Source organism: Parasteatoda tepidariorum, chromosome 10 (assembly GCF_043381705.1).
Source record: "Parasteatoda tepidariorum isolate YZ-2023 chromosome 10, CAS_Ptep_4.0, whole genome shotgun sequence".
NCBI classification, from domain to species: Eukaryota; Metazoa; Arthropoda; class Arachnida; order Araneae; family Theridiidae; genus Parasteatoda; species Parasteatoda tepidariorum.
In genome coordinates this window covers 85,502,909-85,521,420 of record NC_092213.1, presented here as the reverse complement: position 1 = coordinate 85,521,420, position 18,512 = coordinate 85,502,909, and the positions used below count along the sequence as shown (strand labels likewise).

The window sequence follows — 18,512 nt, the reverse complement described above, 5'->3', positions numbered from 1 at the left end:
AATTAAACAACTCAAATGAATTTATTATGTCGAAATAATTGTGTATAATTACTGAACAATGACATAAAAGATGAACAATTCTAGGAAAAAGATAAAGATTGCTGATGAGAATCTGACCGGCTTGTCACTAATGACGTGGCTTTGCCGTGTCACAAAACATAACAAATTGGCTTCAAAATGGAAATTATCAAACAGTAAAAAATAAACTGAAGTATTATTATTATTAGCTAAATAAAAAATGCTTTTCTTTTCATACAGAATATACCTACTAGCTTTCGCAGCCTTCCTAACGTGGCATTCAAATGTTCACGTATTATAAATAAACACCAAATCGAAATTTTATTATTTCTGCTTAAAAGTTTTGTTGCCATTCTGCAAAAGGCAAAATAGTATTTTGACTACAACCCATGGCAGCCAAGAGCAGGTTACGGTTTCATGGAGCATTCTCGTTGCATGCAATTGGCGATTAAAATGGGCTAAAGATAGCTCTTTCTAATGTTAAGGAGGAGACAGTGCATTTATTTCTGTCCTAATTTTCAAACCGATTAAAATTTTATAAGCTTGGAAAATATATGACACTCAAGACTGCATTAAACAATGTGCCTAATGTAGGCATCAAGGAAATTTTAAAATATATTTTGAATAATCAAAATTGCAAAAATATTATGAAAGGGGGAAATATCGTAATACATCCCCATACATCTTACATCGCCTTACATCTGATCTGAGCTGAGGAGATGGAAGCTCTAGACATGGAAATGGTCTTCTTCCCAATTGCGTATTTGAGTAGTGCGATCGCGAATTGTCCCAATTGCGTATTCGAGTATTGCGATTGCAAGTTTTTCAAAATGTTTTCATACAGCAGTGCTAAATACTGAATACATATTTTGTATACGTTTTTGTTCCTTTCAAATTTCCTTATTATTAAAATATGGATGTAGAACAATTTAACAATTGAAATTCGTTCATTTGGATTTCCCCCTTTGAGTAAAAAGAAGTAAATGTAGAGTAGCTGAAATAGTTGAAAAAATTTAATTTTTATCATATTTTTATATAAATTATGGTAAAAATGTCTTTGAGCAACTTAATGTAAATAATGTAGTTTAAAAACATATTTATTAGGGTAAAAATAGTCAAATCAATGTAGAAAAGTTTTTTTTCTTTCTGAATTTCATTTGAAAGGTTAAATTAGCATGTTTCATAAATGCTTGTACAGTACATACCTGCCGATAACTCGATTTATCGGGAGATTTCTTTGCTTAGGTAGAGTAGTTGTAAATTTTATGCCTTATAATTTTATTATTATTTTCATAAGTTTCACTCAGATTCATTAAGATTGATTTTGCCCATAAAAACAATAAATACAAGCAGCAGCAATAACATGCCTCTTAACCATGATCCGTCTACCACTGAGAATATTTCATGTCAGCACTGTGGTCGGAGCGAGTAGGTAGCTGAATTCGTAAGTCTGGGATTCGAATCTGAGACACATCATAGAGAAGCAAGCGCTCTATCCACAGAGCCACCGCTGCTCTAGTTGTATGAATTTAAATGAAGCCAATTAGAAGTATGGAACAGAGATTAGCACTAGCCACAAGTACCTTAGAGAGAACGCGTTCGTTGAACCAATGAGCGCTGGAACAAATACAACACTTACCTTCACTTTACAACAAGAAGAAATACAACAATACACTTCACTTTTTGTGTTTTTCTCAACCTCTTTACTTTGAGTTTAATTCTGAAGGATTTATTTTTTCAACATCTTCGGTATTTTCTCCTTTGGATCTGACCTTCCGTTAATTGTTTGTTCTTGATGCAGAGCAGTTTTTACGTTTATAGGGGTCTTGGGCCTGTTATTATCTGGGGGCCCTTTATGAGTAAATTTAGAGAAAAAAATTCTTTTTTTGAATAATTCTTAAATTTTTTTTATTTTAGGAATAAAAAACATATAAATTAATTATAAAAGCTTATATACATTATTTTTTATCGAAAATTTAAGGTAACTATATTTTTCGCGCTTTTTGAGAGGCGAATCTTCTATCGCATCATCAAAATCAATTTCCTGTAAGACATACATTTTGCTTTGCAGATCAAAATCTGTTAGACTTAGAAACATAAGATTATGAAGGTGTGTAGAAAATATGCAAGGAGTTATAAAAAATACAAGAAAATGCAGTTTGATTATTAGTTTTTTTTTATAATCGCCGTTGAAAGACTGACTCAATTTTGAGCCAATGTTTAACTACGTAGCCTTGACATATTAAAACCAATTCAGAAGACAAGGAAACTCCTGGATCAATACTCAGAGGTATAGAATTGTTAAGAGAACTCGCAGCTTATGACCCCGGCAGATTTAACATGCACCAGTCACCATTTTATACTTGGGCCGGCTCAATTCGAACTCCCATTCTCACGAACAGGAGTCCATAGCCCTACCATCAACCAAGCTATCATGGCCAAATTACTAGTTTATTTTATAACAGTCATTGAGCAGGCCACCAGATTTCGAGTTTACTACTACTAATGAACTCCGTAGCCTTGTAATTTTGAACCCAATCCAGCAGACAAGAGAACTCCTGGATCAAGTAGTGGAAGAAATTTTTGCCTTCGTGGAGGACATTTTGATGGAATTACCCCGCATTTGAGTTACACGGAGAGGAAAACCGCGAAATCCTCCCACGGTTAGTCTGATACCAAGGGAACTCTAATTCATGATCCGCCTACCACTGAGAATATTTTACGTCAGCACTGTGGTCGGTAAAAGCCGGATGTGGAATTCATATCGATCAGCCATCACTGGGATTCGAACTCGGTGCACCTCATTCAGAGGAGAATGCTCTATCCCATGAGTCCACCTTTATTGAGTAATAACTCTGCGGCAAGTACCAATTTTCCAATTTTGTTGATTGGTACCCATCCTTAAAAACGGCTCTGCTTTGATGTCAATCTGACTGCTTTTAATGGCTATTCCAAGTACGATTTTGGTTCATTTCTTTTTAACTTGATTAATTCACCCTTTCAGTCTTTTGCTGCTGTCCCTTCGCAAACGACAATCTGTCGAGCAGGGATGTCAGCGAACTCAAAAGCTATTGTTATTTTCTTCGGCGTAACAACCGAATTCCTTACTTTTCTCTGTTAATCTTATCGACAACTGTCCCTCGAAAGAAAGTTGCGGATCTGACCCATTCCTTCGAATTACACTAATCGAACTCGAAGTCAGTGCGTTCCTGGAGGGTATGCAGCGAATGCCCCGCACGCAGGTGCCCAATTTAAGGGGCGCCAAATTCAACTATTCGAAAAAAATCAAATTATAGCAAACTATTAAAAATCAAATTATAGCAAAGCTGTAAACTTTGATTACAGGAAGAAACAGTAAACTAATATAAGAAGTAACTTCTACATCTTGCTTCTCCACTGGAATTTATGACTTATATTGTACGTTAATAGTCTATTTTATTTGATGTCGAAAATAAATTTTTTGTCATATTTTTTCGTTGTTTTATTTTACTACGCCCATTTTCATAGTCAAACACTTACACTAAAGTGACTTTAGTCTTTAAGGAAACTATTCAGTTTAAACCTCAAATTAAANAAATGAAGCTCCTTGTTTAAATATAGTTGAGTTTTAAGATACAGTATTATGCTACCAAACTGAGATGGGCACAGTAGGCCTTGACCCTCAATGGGCTGTCGCTCCACTGAGTTAAGTTTATTATGCTACTAGCTAAGATATTTAACATGTTGAGTGCTGGTCACAAGAAGAGGAATTAATAGTTATTGTCCACAGTAGAAATGGTTGAATGAAGGGGAGAATTTCTTTCCTGTGATTGTGTGACTGGCAATTGTAACATCACTCTGTATACAAAATTGTTTATTTAGCGTTGGCACTAATTCCTATCTGATGCAGGATCGGGAACAAAAATGTTAAGGGTAAATTGATGTACTGGCAAAATATTATTGTATTTATTGATTTCAATCCTAATGTAGTATATTTTGAGTTACCTATTTGTAAGTAATTAACTGGTTTTTAACTATATTTCTTAAAAATATTCCTTGAAATATTGAATAGAATTAAATATTTCAAATACACAAATTTTGTTTGGGGAGAGCCCAGGGTCAAGTGCTCTAAATTATAAAATATGTAGTTCTTGTATTTTTTTGTGGCAATGTATTTTTCTTTTGGAATTATTTTCAGGTTAAACAAGTATTTTTGTTTGTATGTATTATATGTGTGTATATATATATATATATATATATAATTAAATAAAAGGGAGATTAACAAAGAAAACAAGGAAAAAATATTATTTTGAAGAAAAGAAAAAGAAATTAGTAATAAATAAAATGTAATTAATGAATAAAATGAAAATTTGAAGAACAAAATAATCTCGTCGTCCGATTATATCCTCAAAAAAGTGCTTTCTAATAATATATTAAGAAAACCAAAGCAAAACATGTCAATACAATTATTAGAGGATCACTAAAAAAATTGACATGAAAATAAAGCAATTAAGTAAAATATACAAAATGAAAACAAAAATGCAAGAAAAATGCAGAATGAAATACAAAATGTAGGTACATATTAAGCGGGAAGCGAATTTCAACATCCTTTTACTTACTGACTTATTACACAAATGATTTAAAAATAATTTCGCAACTAGTTTGCCAAAATTTGAAAATGAAGGCGCAAATAGAGAAGATAGTGAGATGTATTTAATGGCTCGTTCTTACTGAAGTACAGAATCAACCACATTTGATTTGTCAGTTACCTTGGATTGGCCCGAAACTGGATTTGCGCAAGGCAATTATACTATCCTGGATAATTCAAAGTTCATAAATAACAAAAGGTAAAATTTTAATTATGATATATTAGTCTTGATTATTCTTAGAGAAATTATTAATATTTATTGAAAAATTCTGTATTAAATATTTGAAGACTTTTAGCTAATCGCCTAAATTGGATTTGCACATTGTAAAAATATCTATTCAGATAAAAAAAAATTCTTTGTGTAAGTTAATTCAATAATAGTTTTAACACACAATTAACTCATTTTTCTTTTTTTATAGATTCTAATTACATTATTCTAAATATCCATTTTTAAAATCAAATTTGTCTAATTTTTTTTTGATAAATAAACATTGCTACAAATTCTTTTAATTCTATTTATTTGATTGAAAATAATATTTAAATAAATATTCTGGAAACATTAGAACTCCCTGTAATTAGTTCATTTACATTTCTTCTCAATAATGCAGATATTTTCTTTTCTTTCAAATCTTAAATTCTAGAAATAAAAATTAATGTTATCGTCATGATTGCGAAGCAAGATTAAACTCTCGGAATAAATACTATTTAACAATAGTGTATAGTTTTAAAACTCAAAGATAATTAAATCATCAATAAATCTGAAAACAAATTTTATATTACGAATATAATTTTTTCATAAAAGTGTTAAAATAAATTAGCTAGAAATGAGGAAAAATTAGATTCTTTTGGTAATCCACCTATTCAGAAAAAATAAATAAAAAATAATTTACAATTGTAAAGATAATTATTAGAAAGACATAAATTAATTAGAATTTCCCAATCATCAAAATCGCAATTAAGGATACTTTTATAATCATAGTAATAACTCAAATGAACATCTTTTAGTGAATGCTAATGAAGCGATCTTGGAAAACAAAAGTCATAATAGAATTAATTTTGTTTCGTTTAATATATTCTTAAATAGGTTGATTATTAGTGATAATCCAAAACAAACAAAAAAAGCCTTCGTTGACAATATTGTTAATAGTTTTATTTAAGTAGTAAGAGAAAATAGTGCCAGGTTTAGTTAGGCAAGTAATAGACCCACAAGTGCTTGTTCTAAATTTTATAGGAATTTTATGAAACTTTGGACTGGTAAGGAAGTTGTACATTACTAATTTGAATGTTTAATATCTTATAGAAAGCTTAAAAAAAATTTCAAAGATAATATTATTATTTATATAGCTAAGCTTAAAATTTTTAAAATTTTTTAATTCCTTATTTAAAAGTTCAACATCGAATATTTTGCAGAAGATAGCATAGTTATTGTTAGCTTTTTCTATGGGGTTTGTTCGTTACTAATTGATTTGTATTCTATGTTGGTTCGTTTGATAACAATAGAATAAAATAGCGATTGGACTGTATTTAAGACTTTTATTATGATTGGTGCTACGAGCACGCTAAGCTATAAGATCAACAACTAATTTTCAACTCTTATGGGGTTACAAGAAACGGTGGAGAGGATGCTAAGACAATGATGCCAAGTTGGCGTTATATTTCTAAGATACTGAACAGGGTTAATTGCTTAATTACTCAATCAGTTTTAGAAAAAACTGTTGAACAGTTATTGTTAGTTAAATTCCACTTATTATTAAAAATAAAGAGCACATTTCCATTCTGTTAACGTACCTAAAGATAAGGAGAATCTATTTGATATCTTTTAGGCAAAAACTATTGAGATCATTAAGAAAGTATTTTGGAATTTTAATAATTGATACGTGGAAAACAGGTCTAAATTTTGTGCTTTTCAACGATGCATTTTCTTTTGTTCCAATTTTTATATAATGTTTAAATTACCAGTAATAAAATGTTTACGATGTTTATCAACAAAATAACAATATTTGTCTTCTTTACAGTGACATTCATGATCGGATATATAAATTTTCATTAAATTTTTGCTAATATATTTGAAAAATAGTTCTATTAAGAGTTTTATTATATTTCTAGTTTTTATTTATGCTAAAATCTTTTAATGGAAGCAAATTCTTTAAATTGTCAAATATATTATGAAATTTAAGTATATTAGGAAATTTGAATAGAATATAAGTTATCTCAATTTTTCTTTTGATTAGGTGAAATTTGACTCATTTTGGCTTTTCAAAGATCAGAACAACGAATTTTTAAAGTGTAAATTATTAAAAGAAAAGATTTTGAAGCTTATAAACACCATTATCTTTAAGTGAGAAAGCAAAATCTTTCATTGGTTTACTACTGTAATTTTTATTAAAATCTTTTTCCTGTTTAGTAATAAATTTACATTAAACATTTACATCTAATAAAGAGAAGCTTTATCAGATTCCCGTTTTACCTAGATTTGCACGCTTATCTTTAATGTGAAAAAGTGAGAAAGTAGAGGAATTATTAAAGTTAATCTGTGAATGCCTGGCTTAGCCCGTATGGTGAAATTTTTTTGTCTAAAAATATGAAAGCTTTTCTTTTTGTAGTCTTAAATCATCTACTATGACTAAAATATTAATTTTAATACTGTTAAAATCATGTATTCTAAAATGATTACATTCTAGGTCATCAATAATTTTATTACTGTTTATACCTGTTATTATTGTTGTTGCTTTCATTAAAAATTTTTTTTATTTTGCTTACCACAAAGGGTGCATGCTTTTATCTATTTTACCTTAGCTTAATATTAAGCTGAAATACTTATAAAATACTGTTTATTCGTTTTTATTCGAAAGCATTTTGCAGAAAAAATAAAGCCTTCTTGCGGTTCTTTTCTAAATTTTATGACAATACATTGTTCTCGAGATTTTCCTACTAGCTTAATTATAAGAAAGACATTAAATGGTAAAAAAAAAGGTATAAATTTATATAATATGTACGTCCCATGAAGTGTTTTCTTTCTTTCTTTTTTCCTTTTTTTTTCTTTTTTACCAAGTTTATATCAACTTGTCTTCGTGTATGTCTGTTCGGGTGGAATATTGTAATTGATTTTAAACTAACTTCCCGACTATCTACAGACTTCAAATTTGGCACATAGTTCAGGATTGGATGACAATGCATGAAAATGAAGAGAAAATAAGGCATACAAAACAAATTAAAATTAAAGAAAAATTAATATTTTCACGATTGTTGTCGATTCGATTATTTCAAATGAGTGTCACATGTCAATTGAAAAGTTTTGTGAAAAACTTGAGATTTTGGTAGTGAGTACAAAAAATAAAAAAATAAAAATCGAAATACTATTTTTAAAAACCACGTTTTTGTAGAGGAGAATAATAATTAAAAAACAAAAATTTGAAAAACGAAAAAAGTGGGGAGCATGAAATACATAACAGTACATATACACATTTTCTTACTCATACACATGCACATCCACATTCAGATACAATTACAGATATACATACACATATTCTCATGAGCACACATACTGTTACTGTTATGTATTTCATGCTCCCCACGTTTTTCCAATTTTTGTTTTTTAATTATTATTCTGCACTACAAAAACGTGGTTTTTAAAAATATTATTTTGATTTTGATTTTTTTAAAATATCCGATTAGCAATTTCCTTTCCGGAAATGACATACGTATTTTACAAATAATAATTACTGAGATATCTCGTGACTCTGTGTCGATTTCCGCTTTCTAACTGACACCAGGAATTACTGGAACATTCCAAATTAAATAATATCCCTTCGAATTAAGAAGTCACACTTTGCTATTAAGAATATTTTATTAAATTATTATGGTATCTGAAGAGATACAGTAAGGTAAAGACATTTTTTTTAGATTGACTCAATAATAATAATAATTTATGAATAGTTTTTTTTAATTTAAAATTAGATATCTCGAACTACCCCTTAATAAGTTTTATATTTTTGAAAGTTTGCAAACAATATTTGTGCCGTTTTCCGATTTGATGGAACACTTAAATTCTTGTTACAAGCTAGGGTTGGCAGCAATCATGATTTTAAAAAATAAATGAATCGAATGTATCGATTAAATCATATCCTTTTATTTAAATCAAATAATAATAATAATAATTTTTTTTAAACATTTTTCAACCAAGCCACAATTATTTGATAATACCTATAATTGTGTTTTAAAAACAATATTAACGTTAAACTAGTTATTATTTCTAAGTAAAATGGTTAAAAATATTTAATTTTTCCAAAGTAATTAATGAATACATAAAACGATTATTACTTTTATTCAAACTCAGCATTCTGTAGAATTTTAAGGAAAGGAAGAAGACAATTTGTCAATTAGATATCTAATGAAAAGTAAATTAGATTAGACCAGAAAACATAAAAGGAGAAAAATTAATACCAAGTTTCTACGAGTAGAACAAATCTTTATTCATTATTGATATGCTATTAGTTTTGAAAGCACTTGTTAGTACGACACTTAATAAGTTTTGAAAGCACTTGTAAGTACGTCACTTAATAAGTTTTGAAAGCACTTGTAAGTACGTCACTTAATAAGTTTTGAAAGAACTTGTGTATTATTTAAAAAAAACATAAGAACTAAATAAGTATAATTGAAATATGTTTATTACAACAAATTATTTTACATACAGTTACATGAAATTTTTGCATTTTTAAGGTTTTTTTTAAAATTTTTTAAAATTCGTTTGTTCATATCATTCGTTTTTTCAATTTTCTTTAGTTTATTTTGATTCATTTATCCCACTTAAATTCTTTCTTAGTATAAAACCTTCAATGTCAATTCAATCAGACTTCAAAAAATCGCAACTAAAAGAATAGAATTATTAATTATAAAGTCTAAAAATGTCATAGTCTTATACTAATTATTTAAAAAAAAATCACTTGCTTTCAACGAATGATAATTTTTAAAAAAAACCTATGACTTTTTTTAAAAAAATAATCAAGTGATTTAAATTGTGATTTTAATCGAGTGATTTAAATCATGCCAACTCTGTCACAAGCAGAGTTAATCACCCTATTTTCAGCATAAGGAATTTATTATTTTTTTTTTTATTCAACTTTCAACCGAAACTCTAAGCAAATGACAATTTCAACTCTTTCGATTTCTAGAAAATAGATGTGCTCTCTAGATCTAGATAGAGTGATTGCCTCTCAATAAAGTGAGCCATGTTCGACACGATTTCTCTTCCATCGGCCACAGTTCTGACGTAAAATATCTTCAATGTTAGATGGATCAAGAAGCCCGGTGGCTGAGCGGTAGCGCTTCGCGCTGTCGTGCCACAGGTCCTTGGTTCGATCCTTGGGACGGGCAAGGCCGACTCAGCCTTTCATCCCTTCAGTGGGTCGATAAAATGAGTACCAAGCATGCTTGGGAACTAACACTGGGGGTTCCGCGTTCGGCTGACCACCTGACCGGAACATATGCTCCTGCACCCCAGAGCCCAAGGTCAAGAAAACTGAGATGGGCACAATCGGCCTTGGCCCTCTTAATGGGCTGTCGCGCCACTGAGTTAGTTAGATGGATCAAAGGTTAGAATCCCCTTGCTAGTCGGGCTTACAGTGGGAGGTTTTCCTCTCCATGTAACTCAAATAACGGGTTAGTTCCATCAACCCAGATAGCAAAATATGGTTTATTTTCACTCAGCAAAAACCTTTTAATCTAAATCTTAAAAGGTTTTTATGCGGTTTATGTATAAACCTTCCAACTCTAAAACGAGATCTGCGACTATCTGCTCTATTCTACGCACATTACCCTCATCCAAAACCTTGGAAAACAACCTTCTGTATAAAAACCTTAAATCGAGGTTGACTTAGAGTTTTCAAGCGTGAAAAAAATCCTTGAATAAAGCTAGTCTCAAGGTGAAAATAATCTTAAATCCAGATAATTATAAGGTTTCTTTTCGCAACGTCTTGTATGCTCAGCTAAAATCCATCTTGTCATGAAATTTTAATGGACAAAAAAACGTCAGCTAAACGTCAGCTAAAAAACTAAGTGACCATTTTACCTAAGTAACAATACTTTAAAAAAGAACTTTAAGTATAATTTTCAACTATTTTAGGATAAAAGGTTCAAAACCGCAATATTTTTGCTTTATTGAAAAAAGGTTTTCAATGCGAACATTTTGGTGACAATAAAATTCTGACACAAGATTGCCGTGAGGTTACATGATTTCTGAGAAAAAGTCCTCCACGAATAATCAACAGTCAGAATTAACTTGATCTAAGAGTTCCTCTGTCTTCTGGATTACAGATTCGAACATTGATTATTCTAAGCCCCAAAAGGATCAAAAGATAACCTAATCTTAAATATGGTACGCAAATCTGTGTTAACTACTACGCATTAACGTACTCTTTTTTTTCTTCTTTCTAATAAACAAGCATTTTTTTCGACGGAGTTAGATTTGCGACTCTCAAAATATGGGGGATCATCGCGAACTTGAAAATATTGTCTTATAAGCTTTTACAGATGACTAGATTTCCATTTGATCCAATGAAATTAAATTTCGTTGCCCCACCATTTTTCGCTGTTGCTATTCGAAATAAACTCAAAGTAAAAAATGCTGAAACTATGTTCTAAAGCTGAAATATTAAGCAGTGCTAGAAACAATGTCTGGAGCAAAAATAAAGAATGAAGAAAAACCACATTTGAAAAAAAGGTAATCAATTACTTAAATTTTCATTTGTAATATGTGACTGTTACTGCCTTTTTTTTTTAATTGAGTAAATCAATAAAAATATAAAAAATGAAATTTTTTTTTAATTTTGGAAAAAGTTCAGACCCTCATTTATTTCTATCAATTACTAATCACATTTTACAAAAGAAAAAATAAATTCTTTTTTTTGTTTGTTTCTACCGTAAATAATGTTGAAGAGCTTAAATAAGCTTAACTAGCGTTGAAGCACTTGGCAAAAACGTTGACCTAAAAAAGATATTAAGCACTTCCTAAACGGTCCCTTAATAGGTGACGCAATTTCATAGAGTAGACATGATCGCTTCGTTTCTGATTGCTATGGTAACGGATTTATGAAGTTCGATGCTAACGGCCTAGCTAATAAGAATTAACAATGAAGGCTGGGATATTATTTGTAATAACAGCCTTAGGTGTGATCTTTCTAATCAAAAACGGTAAGATTTTTATTTATTAATTACTAAATGTTCGAAAACTTATTCACCGGCAGTTCCCTCCCTTTACAATGGCGTCTGTTCGATTCGAACAGGTGAGCGTTTTTTTACCTTACCTGCGCGGCGCACCCAGACTGTTAGGGATGAAATACCTCAAGCAAAGTTTTATATATATTTTCTGTCGTTAAAATTTAGGCCTTTTTAAAAATATTTTATTTAAGAACTCTACCAAAATTGTTCGAATTTGTCTCAAGTTGCATGGGTGTGGTTTGTTTACATTTACATTCGAAGCCCTCACTAAAGAAAAAAAAAATAACCCCAAAAAAAATAGACCCCATTATGATTTAGAAAATGAAGGCTTATGACAAAAATTAAGTAACAATGTTTTTACTTTCCATAACTTGTGTAACAATGATACTGGTATTTATTTAAATTTAACAACGTGTCATTCAAAGTTTTTAAGCAAATAATTAAAATTTCTTTTATAATTACAAATTCTTTTGTTGTTTTCAATCAAAAGACTTATCACGAATAAACAAACGAAGATAATGTTTACGTTTTCATTAGAAATAAATGTCCAATTTAAATTTAATCGAAATGACCTGTAATTCAAAAATCGTTAACAACAACAAAAAAGAAAAAAAAAAAAAGAATTTTTGCCTCAAATCATCGATGATGAAAGTTACAATATAACTTTATAATTTTTAAGATTATAAATAATTCACAAATGAATATTTTTTGATGTTTTAAGGAATATTTCAACTGAGTGACTCTCTTGAAATGTTTTAATAATACAGTATTTTGCCTAAAGTTTTTTAGAAGGGCTGTCCGCCCCGCTTGCCCTTGAACCCTTTAAATGCGCCCTTTGTGCCTTTTTGTAAAAATAAGCCGTCATCCCTTAAAAACCCTGCCTTTTTACTTTATTTTCTTAGTTGTTTTCTTAACCAACTGTTTTAATTATAAGTCCACTTTATTTAGTGACTAATAATTATTTAGCTCCAATTTGTAATTTGATTCATTTATTTCAGTAAGATTTCCCTTTTGTAGTCTAGTTATATAGTTAAAATTCGCATGATATTTGGTCCCCAGAGATACTCACAATTTTTATACGGGGGAAGGGATTGAATGACTTTTTTAGTGGTTTTAAATTTTACCATTAGTTTTTCCTAAATAAATACCTTTTACTTAAAAATGCACCTTTAAATGTTTATTTTCTCGTAATTTTCAGTTTAAATTATAGAAAAAGCTTTAAAGTTGTTAACCCATTACACAGCTTACTTTTTTTTGAAAAAATCTATACAAAGAGATTGTCTTTCAGCTTGCCTTTAATTATTCTTCAAAAGCTTCGAATTTCTCTGTTATTTTGATAATGAATGAGAATTATTTTGTGAAATATACACATAAAATAGCATAAGAGGGTAAATCTAAAAATTATCGGATTAAATTAAGTTATTAAATAATATTACGTACAGGGTATCTGCGCACCTGAAAAGTCGTGAAAAATCATGGAAAGTTATGAATTTCGGTATTGAAAAAAATTCGCCAGGATTTCAACTATTATTTAAAAAAAATCATGGAAAGTTACGGATTTAGGTCGATGAAAAGTCTAATTTTTAAAATGGAATTTACCTCCCCCCCCCCCAATTTCATGTAGTTCCGAATATCTGAATTTGTAACAAAATCCCCATTCACAGTCATATTTTATTAAAATATAAAATGTTTTTATCGTGTTCGTTAAAAATTAGGGTGCTATTTCGGAAAATGAAAGAAAAAAAATCATTTATAGAACGAATTATCTTTTTAACTTCAGAAATTTTGTTATTATTTATTTTTTATTTTATCCATTTTTTTTTATTCCGAAAAATGAGAACAGAAAAATCACATTTCATCAGGTTTCACTGTATAATGCTTTTTTAAATTGATTGTTGTGTTTTTTTCGGAGAAAATAGTAACTTGTTAACGTTAAGTCATGAAAAATTCTTGGAATGAGTGATGGAAAGTCATGAATTTGAAAATCTAAAGTGTAGCAGATACCATATTTTGATAAATTTTAACAGTGGGATATGAAAACTCAGAGTGTGAGGCACCTGTAGGGAGAACTCTGAATAATAAACAAATGAATGAATAGTTTTATGTTTATTTTCTGCAAAATATTGTTAGTCTAGTGTTTAATTTACTTATCATTCCAGGAGAATTTCATTTTATTTATTACAGCATAATTCCCTTTTAATTGAAACAATTGAAATTATCCGTTTAATTAAAAGCAGGGTTTGTTGATTTAAATCTGCTTTATTTAAATCAAATGATTAAAAAAATCATTGATTTAAATCAACTGATTTTTTATATACTATATATATTCAGGGTTGGGTTTTTGCCGTCAAGAACTGGTTTTTGACATGACAGTGGTAAAAACCGTATTTTTACCGGTAAAAACTGTCAAAAACCTACTGTTTTCTTTAACTTATGGCATATAGCGGACAATATATTATTTTCACATAATTGCCTTTATAAATGAATGTTGTAAATGATTGCTATTGATTTTGCAACTATATACATGCATTCTTAGAGAAGGATATACACTCATGCAGAAATATTGTAATATACTTATTGAAAATAGTGATACTTGCTTTTATCATTATAGCTTGATTTGCAAAGGATTCAAAAATTTGCATTTCTTAATTGTTAGAAATAAACAAACAAACAAAAAAGCTTGGAACTATTAATAAATTCAAGAACTAAAAAGAAGAATTTAAAATTTGGCATTTCTTAAATATTAGAAATAAGCTAAACAAAACTTTCAAAACTTGTAACTACTAACAAACTCTAAGTCAAGAATGACTTGACATTCTTCAGTAATGTAATATGACAAACAAAATGATGCTTGGAAATGTTGAAAATTTTGTTTAGTATCCTAATATTTTACTTCAAATAGTATGTTTTGATATAATCATGTTGGGAAAATGCAAGAACCTGTTCTTAAATATCTTTTAACAACTTTTTTTCTAATTTTATTGCCCAAAAATAAATTAATTTTAAATGATAAGAAGTTAAACTCAAATAAAAATACAGTTTTACTCAAACTATGGGTTTTTGACAGTTTTTGACAGAGGGGTTTTTGACATGATGGTAAAAACCATGGTATAAACCGGTAAAAACCGTCATGTGTCAAAAACTTGCCAACCCTGATATATATTGAGTTAAAAAGTTAAAAAAAACAGTGTTTTAAATTATTGATACTTTTATTATTTCTTTTCTAAGTTTTAAAATGAATTTTAAATAGATTGCTGCATCAATTAATTTTAGCTAACAAAATTACTTTCTTTCTTGGTATGTGTTAAATTCCAAAACATTTGAATTTATATTTTTAAAAATCTTTTGATTCTTGAGATTGAAAGTAGAGATTAAAGTAAACATTGGAGTTTTTTTTTTATATTATGTTTACAGTATCTTTGACATTATCAGATTTTCTATAAAGAAATTTTGTGGGAAAAAAATTCAATGAGTACATAGAATTTTTAAAATTTATTTTTAGCTTAACTTATCTATTTTGGTATAAGATTAAAAATGAATATTTTAATATAAAAATATATAGATTATTTATTTTTTTTATGAATGACTACATTAATAAACACAATCTGTTACATTTATTTTGTAATAAAGAAAAAAAAAAGAAATCACAATTTTAAATTAAAATTATGGTTTTGTAATTGAAGCTTTGTTTTAAAAATTAAAGAATTCTTTAAATTTCAATCATGCATTTGTTTCAAAATGGTTACTATGCATAAAAAAGCTATGTGTTATAATGAAATATTGTTTTATGTAGTTAGAGCTTCTAAAATATTCTTATAATATATTTTTAATATTAATTTAATTTTGATTAAACATTTATAAAGTTTTTTTAGTTATGAAATAAAGTTCTTGCAGTGTATTTGAATAAAAATCAAACAAATCTGATTTAAATAAAAAAAATCAAATTTAAATCAAAAAAATCTAATTTTTATGATTTTTTAAAAAAAAGCAACAAAAAAAAAAAACACGAACCCTGATTAAAAGAGACATGGACATGATTAATGCAATTGGAGCATGTTTCAACTTCTATACTCTTAAGGATAGAGGGAAACTACCATTAATTCCTTTTTATTTTAAACTATCTTAATTATTAATTAAGTCTATAGTTTTAGTTTCAATATTAATAGTATGCTTCATCTAAAATAATTAAAATATAAATAAACTTTCTCTATAATTGTTTATGAATTATTAATAAAATAATATTAGGAAAGTTACTTTTTATTATTTTTTATTGTATTTAATTCTTCGAAATGTTAATGCTAATACGGAGAATATTGTGTTGTAATTCTTCAAAATTCTGTAACACTCACACTAACAACCGTAAATTCATTTTTATTTTAAACTATCTTAATCATTAATTTAATCCATAGTTTTAGTTTCAATATNAATTAAAATATAAATAAACTTTGTCTATAATTGTTCATGAATTATTAATAAAATAATATTAGGGAAGTTACTTTTTATTATTTTTTATTGTATTTAATTCTTCGAAATGTTAATGTTAATACGGAGAATATTGTGTTGTAATTCTTCAATATTCTGTAACACTCACACTAACAACCGTAAATTCATTTTTATTTTAAACTATCTTAATCATTAATTTAATCCATAGTTTTAGTTTCAATATAAATACATAGTATGTTTGCATTGAAATAAATAAATTTTAAATAGACTTTGTTTATAATTGTTTATTTATTATTTATAAAACAATATTAGGGAAGCTATTTTTTATTATCGTGTTTTAATTCTTCGAAATGGAGAATATTTAAAATGGAGAATATACTTTGTTTATAATTGTTTATTTATTATTTATAAAATAATATTAGGGAAGCTATTTTTTATTATCATGTTTTAATTCTTCGAAATGTTAATGTTAATACGGAGAATATTTTGTTGTAATTCTTCAAAATTCAGTAACACTCACACTAACTACCGTAAATTCATTTTTATTTTAAACTGTCTTAATTATTAATTAAATCTATAGTTTTAGTTTCAATATAAATACATAGTATGTTTGAATTAAAATAAATAAATTTTAAATAAACTTTGTTTATAAATTATTTTAATTACAGATTATCAGTTGTTGTTGTTGTAGTTCATTTAAGTCGCACTAGAGCTGCGCAATGGGCTATTGGCGACGGTCTGGGAAACATTCCTGAGGATAATCCGAAGACATGCCATCACAATTTTGATCCTCTGCAAAGGGGATGGCACCCCCGCTTCGGTAGTCTGACGACCTGCACACGAAGTCGAGCACTTTACGGTAGAACAGTTTAACGAGGACCCATATCCCACACCCTCGGTCCCTACGCAGACTAATCCAAGTGGTCATCCACCCGCACACTGACCTCATCCAGTGACGCTTGACTTCGGTGATCTGCTGGGAACCGTGTCTTAACGATCAGTCCACTGCGGGACTACTCATTCAGACTCGTGGTGGCTTAGAGAAGAGAGCGCTCGCTTTTCAATGAGGTAACCTGGTTCGAATTCCAGCTATGACTGGGATTTGAATTCCGCAACCGGTTCGCACCGACCACAGTGCTGACATAAAATATCCTCAGTGGTAGACGAATCATGGGTTAGAGTCCCTTTGCCGTCAGGCTAACCGTGAAATGTTTTTGTGGTTTTGCTCTTTGTGAAACGTATATGCTTAATGAGGTTTGCTTGCCTTCTAGATTGGTATCAACATTGGTAGACGTAAACTCAAAATTGGGTCACTTTTTCAATATCGGTTATCAAATAAAATAGTTATTATCAAGTCTTTTTAAATATCATTGTCGCCAATAATAAAATGGCAAAATTTTTAGGGTTCTTCTTAAGAAATAAGCACTTTTACTCTATGAATTTTGGCTTTTTGTACTAATGGCTTATTACCCTTATTTCAATTTGCATTTATGACCTAAATTAATTAAAAAACGATGATATCAAGAATAGAATGGCTATTTTTTAAGTTTCTCCTAAACAAATCAGTACCATTAAAAGGATATAGTGTGGGTATCTCGATACTGATTGGTTGTTGATGCTTGGCATTTGTTTCCGTTAGTAGCTGTTCAATCCATTCTATTTCGAGTAAGCCCAGCCCGTCAAGTATCAATCCTTCTAAGTGGCACATTTTAAATTCTTTCACAGAGATTTAAATTATTTCTCTGTATATTTTTTATTTAACACCAAGTCAGGCACGAAGCCAACATAAACAAACTAATTATGCAGCCAGGTACACAAAACAAAAATGTTATCATGGTTACAATAAAATACTTTAGCAAATGATGAATCGTAAAAGACGAGAAGGAATTATATTTCAACAAATTTGATCTGCTTTACGCCGCTGTATTTAATTAACTTCAAATACTAACATTTCTAACTTAGGTGGAGAAACTTAGCTCAACTTTAACACGTCATGATGGGTGTGGGTATCCATGATCTTCTTCTTGAAGTGCATTTCAAGTACCTTTGAATATATAACTAATTTTTCTTATTACCGTTGATTTTAAATTATTTACTATTATAGAAAAACATTTTAAACGAATCACTTAAACAAAATAAACACGTCATATCAGATATCTTTAGAAATATTAATTTGGCTACATAGTCGACGAATATGTATATATATATA

The 18,512-nt window shown here is 29.0% G+C and overlaps 2 protein-coding genes across 2 annotated transcripts in view; one reads left to right on the top strand and one right to left on the bottom strand.

The window, feature by feature from the left end:
- LOC107447650 (secretory 31) overlaps window positions 1–421 on the bottom strand; it is a gene marked incomplete in the record, with an annotated part of 78,665 nt that extends 78,244 nt beyond the window's left edge. Inside the window, 1 exon segment of the mRNA XM_071186572.1 lies at window positions 270–421.
- An 11,235-nt stretch (window positions 422–11,656) lies between these two features.
- The window catches only part of LOC107447655 (UPAR/Ly6 domain-containing protein crok), a 14,858-nt gene continuing 8,002 nt past the window's right edge, over window positions 11,657–18,512 (top strand). The window contains exon 1 of the mRNA XM_043050195.2: window positions 11,657–11,833. Coding sequence (XP_042906129.1) covers window positions 11,773–11,833 — 61 coding nt within the window. The 5' untranslated portion in view covers window positions 11,657–11,772. The remainder of the gene's footprint in view (window positions 11,834–18,512) is intronic.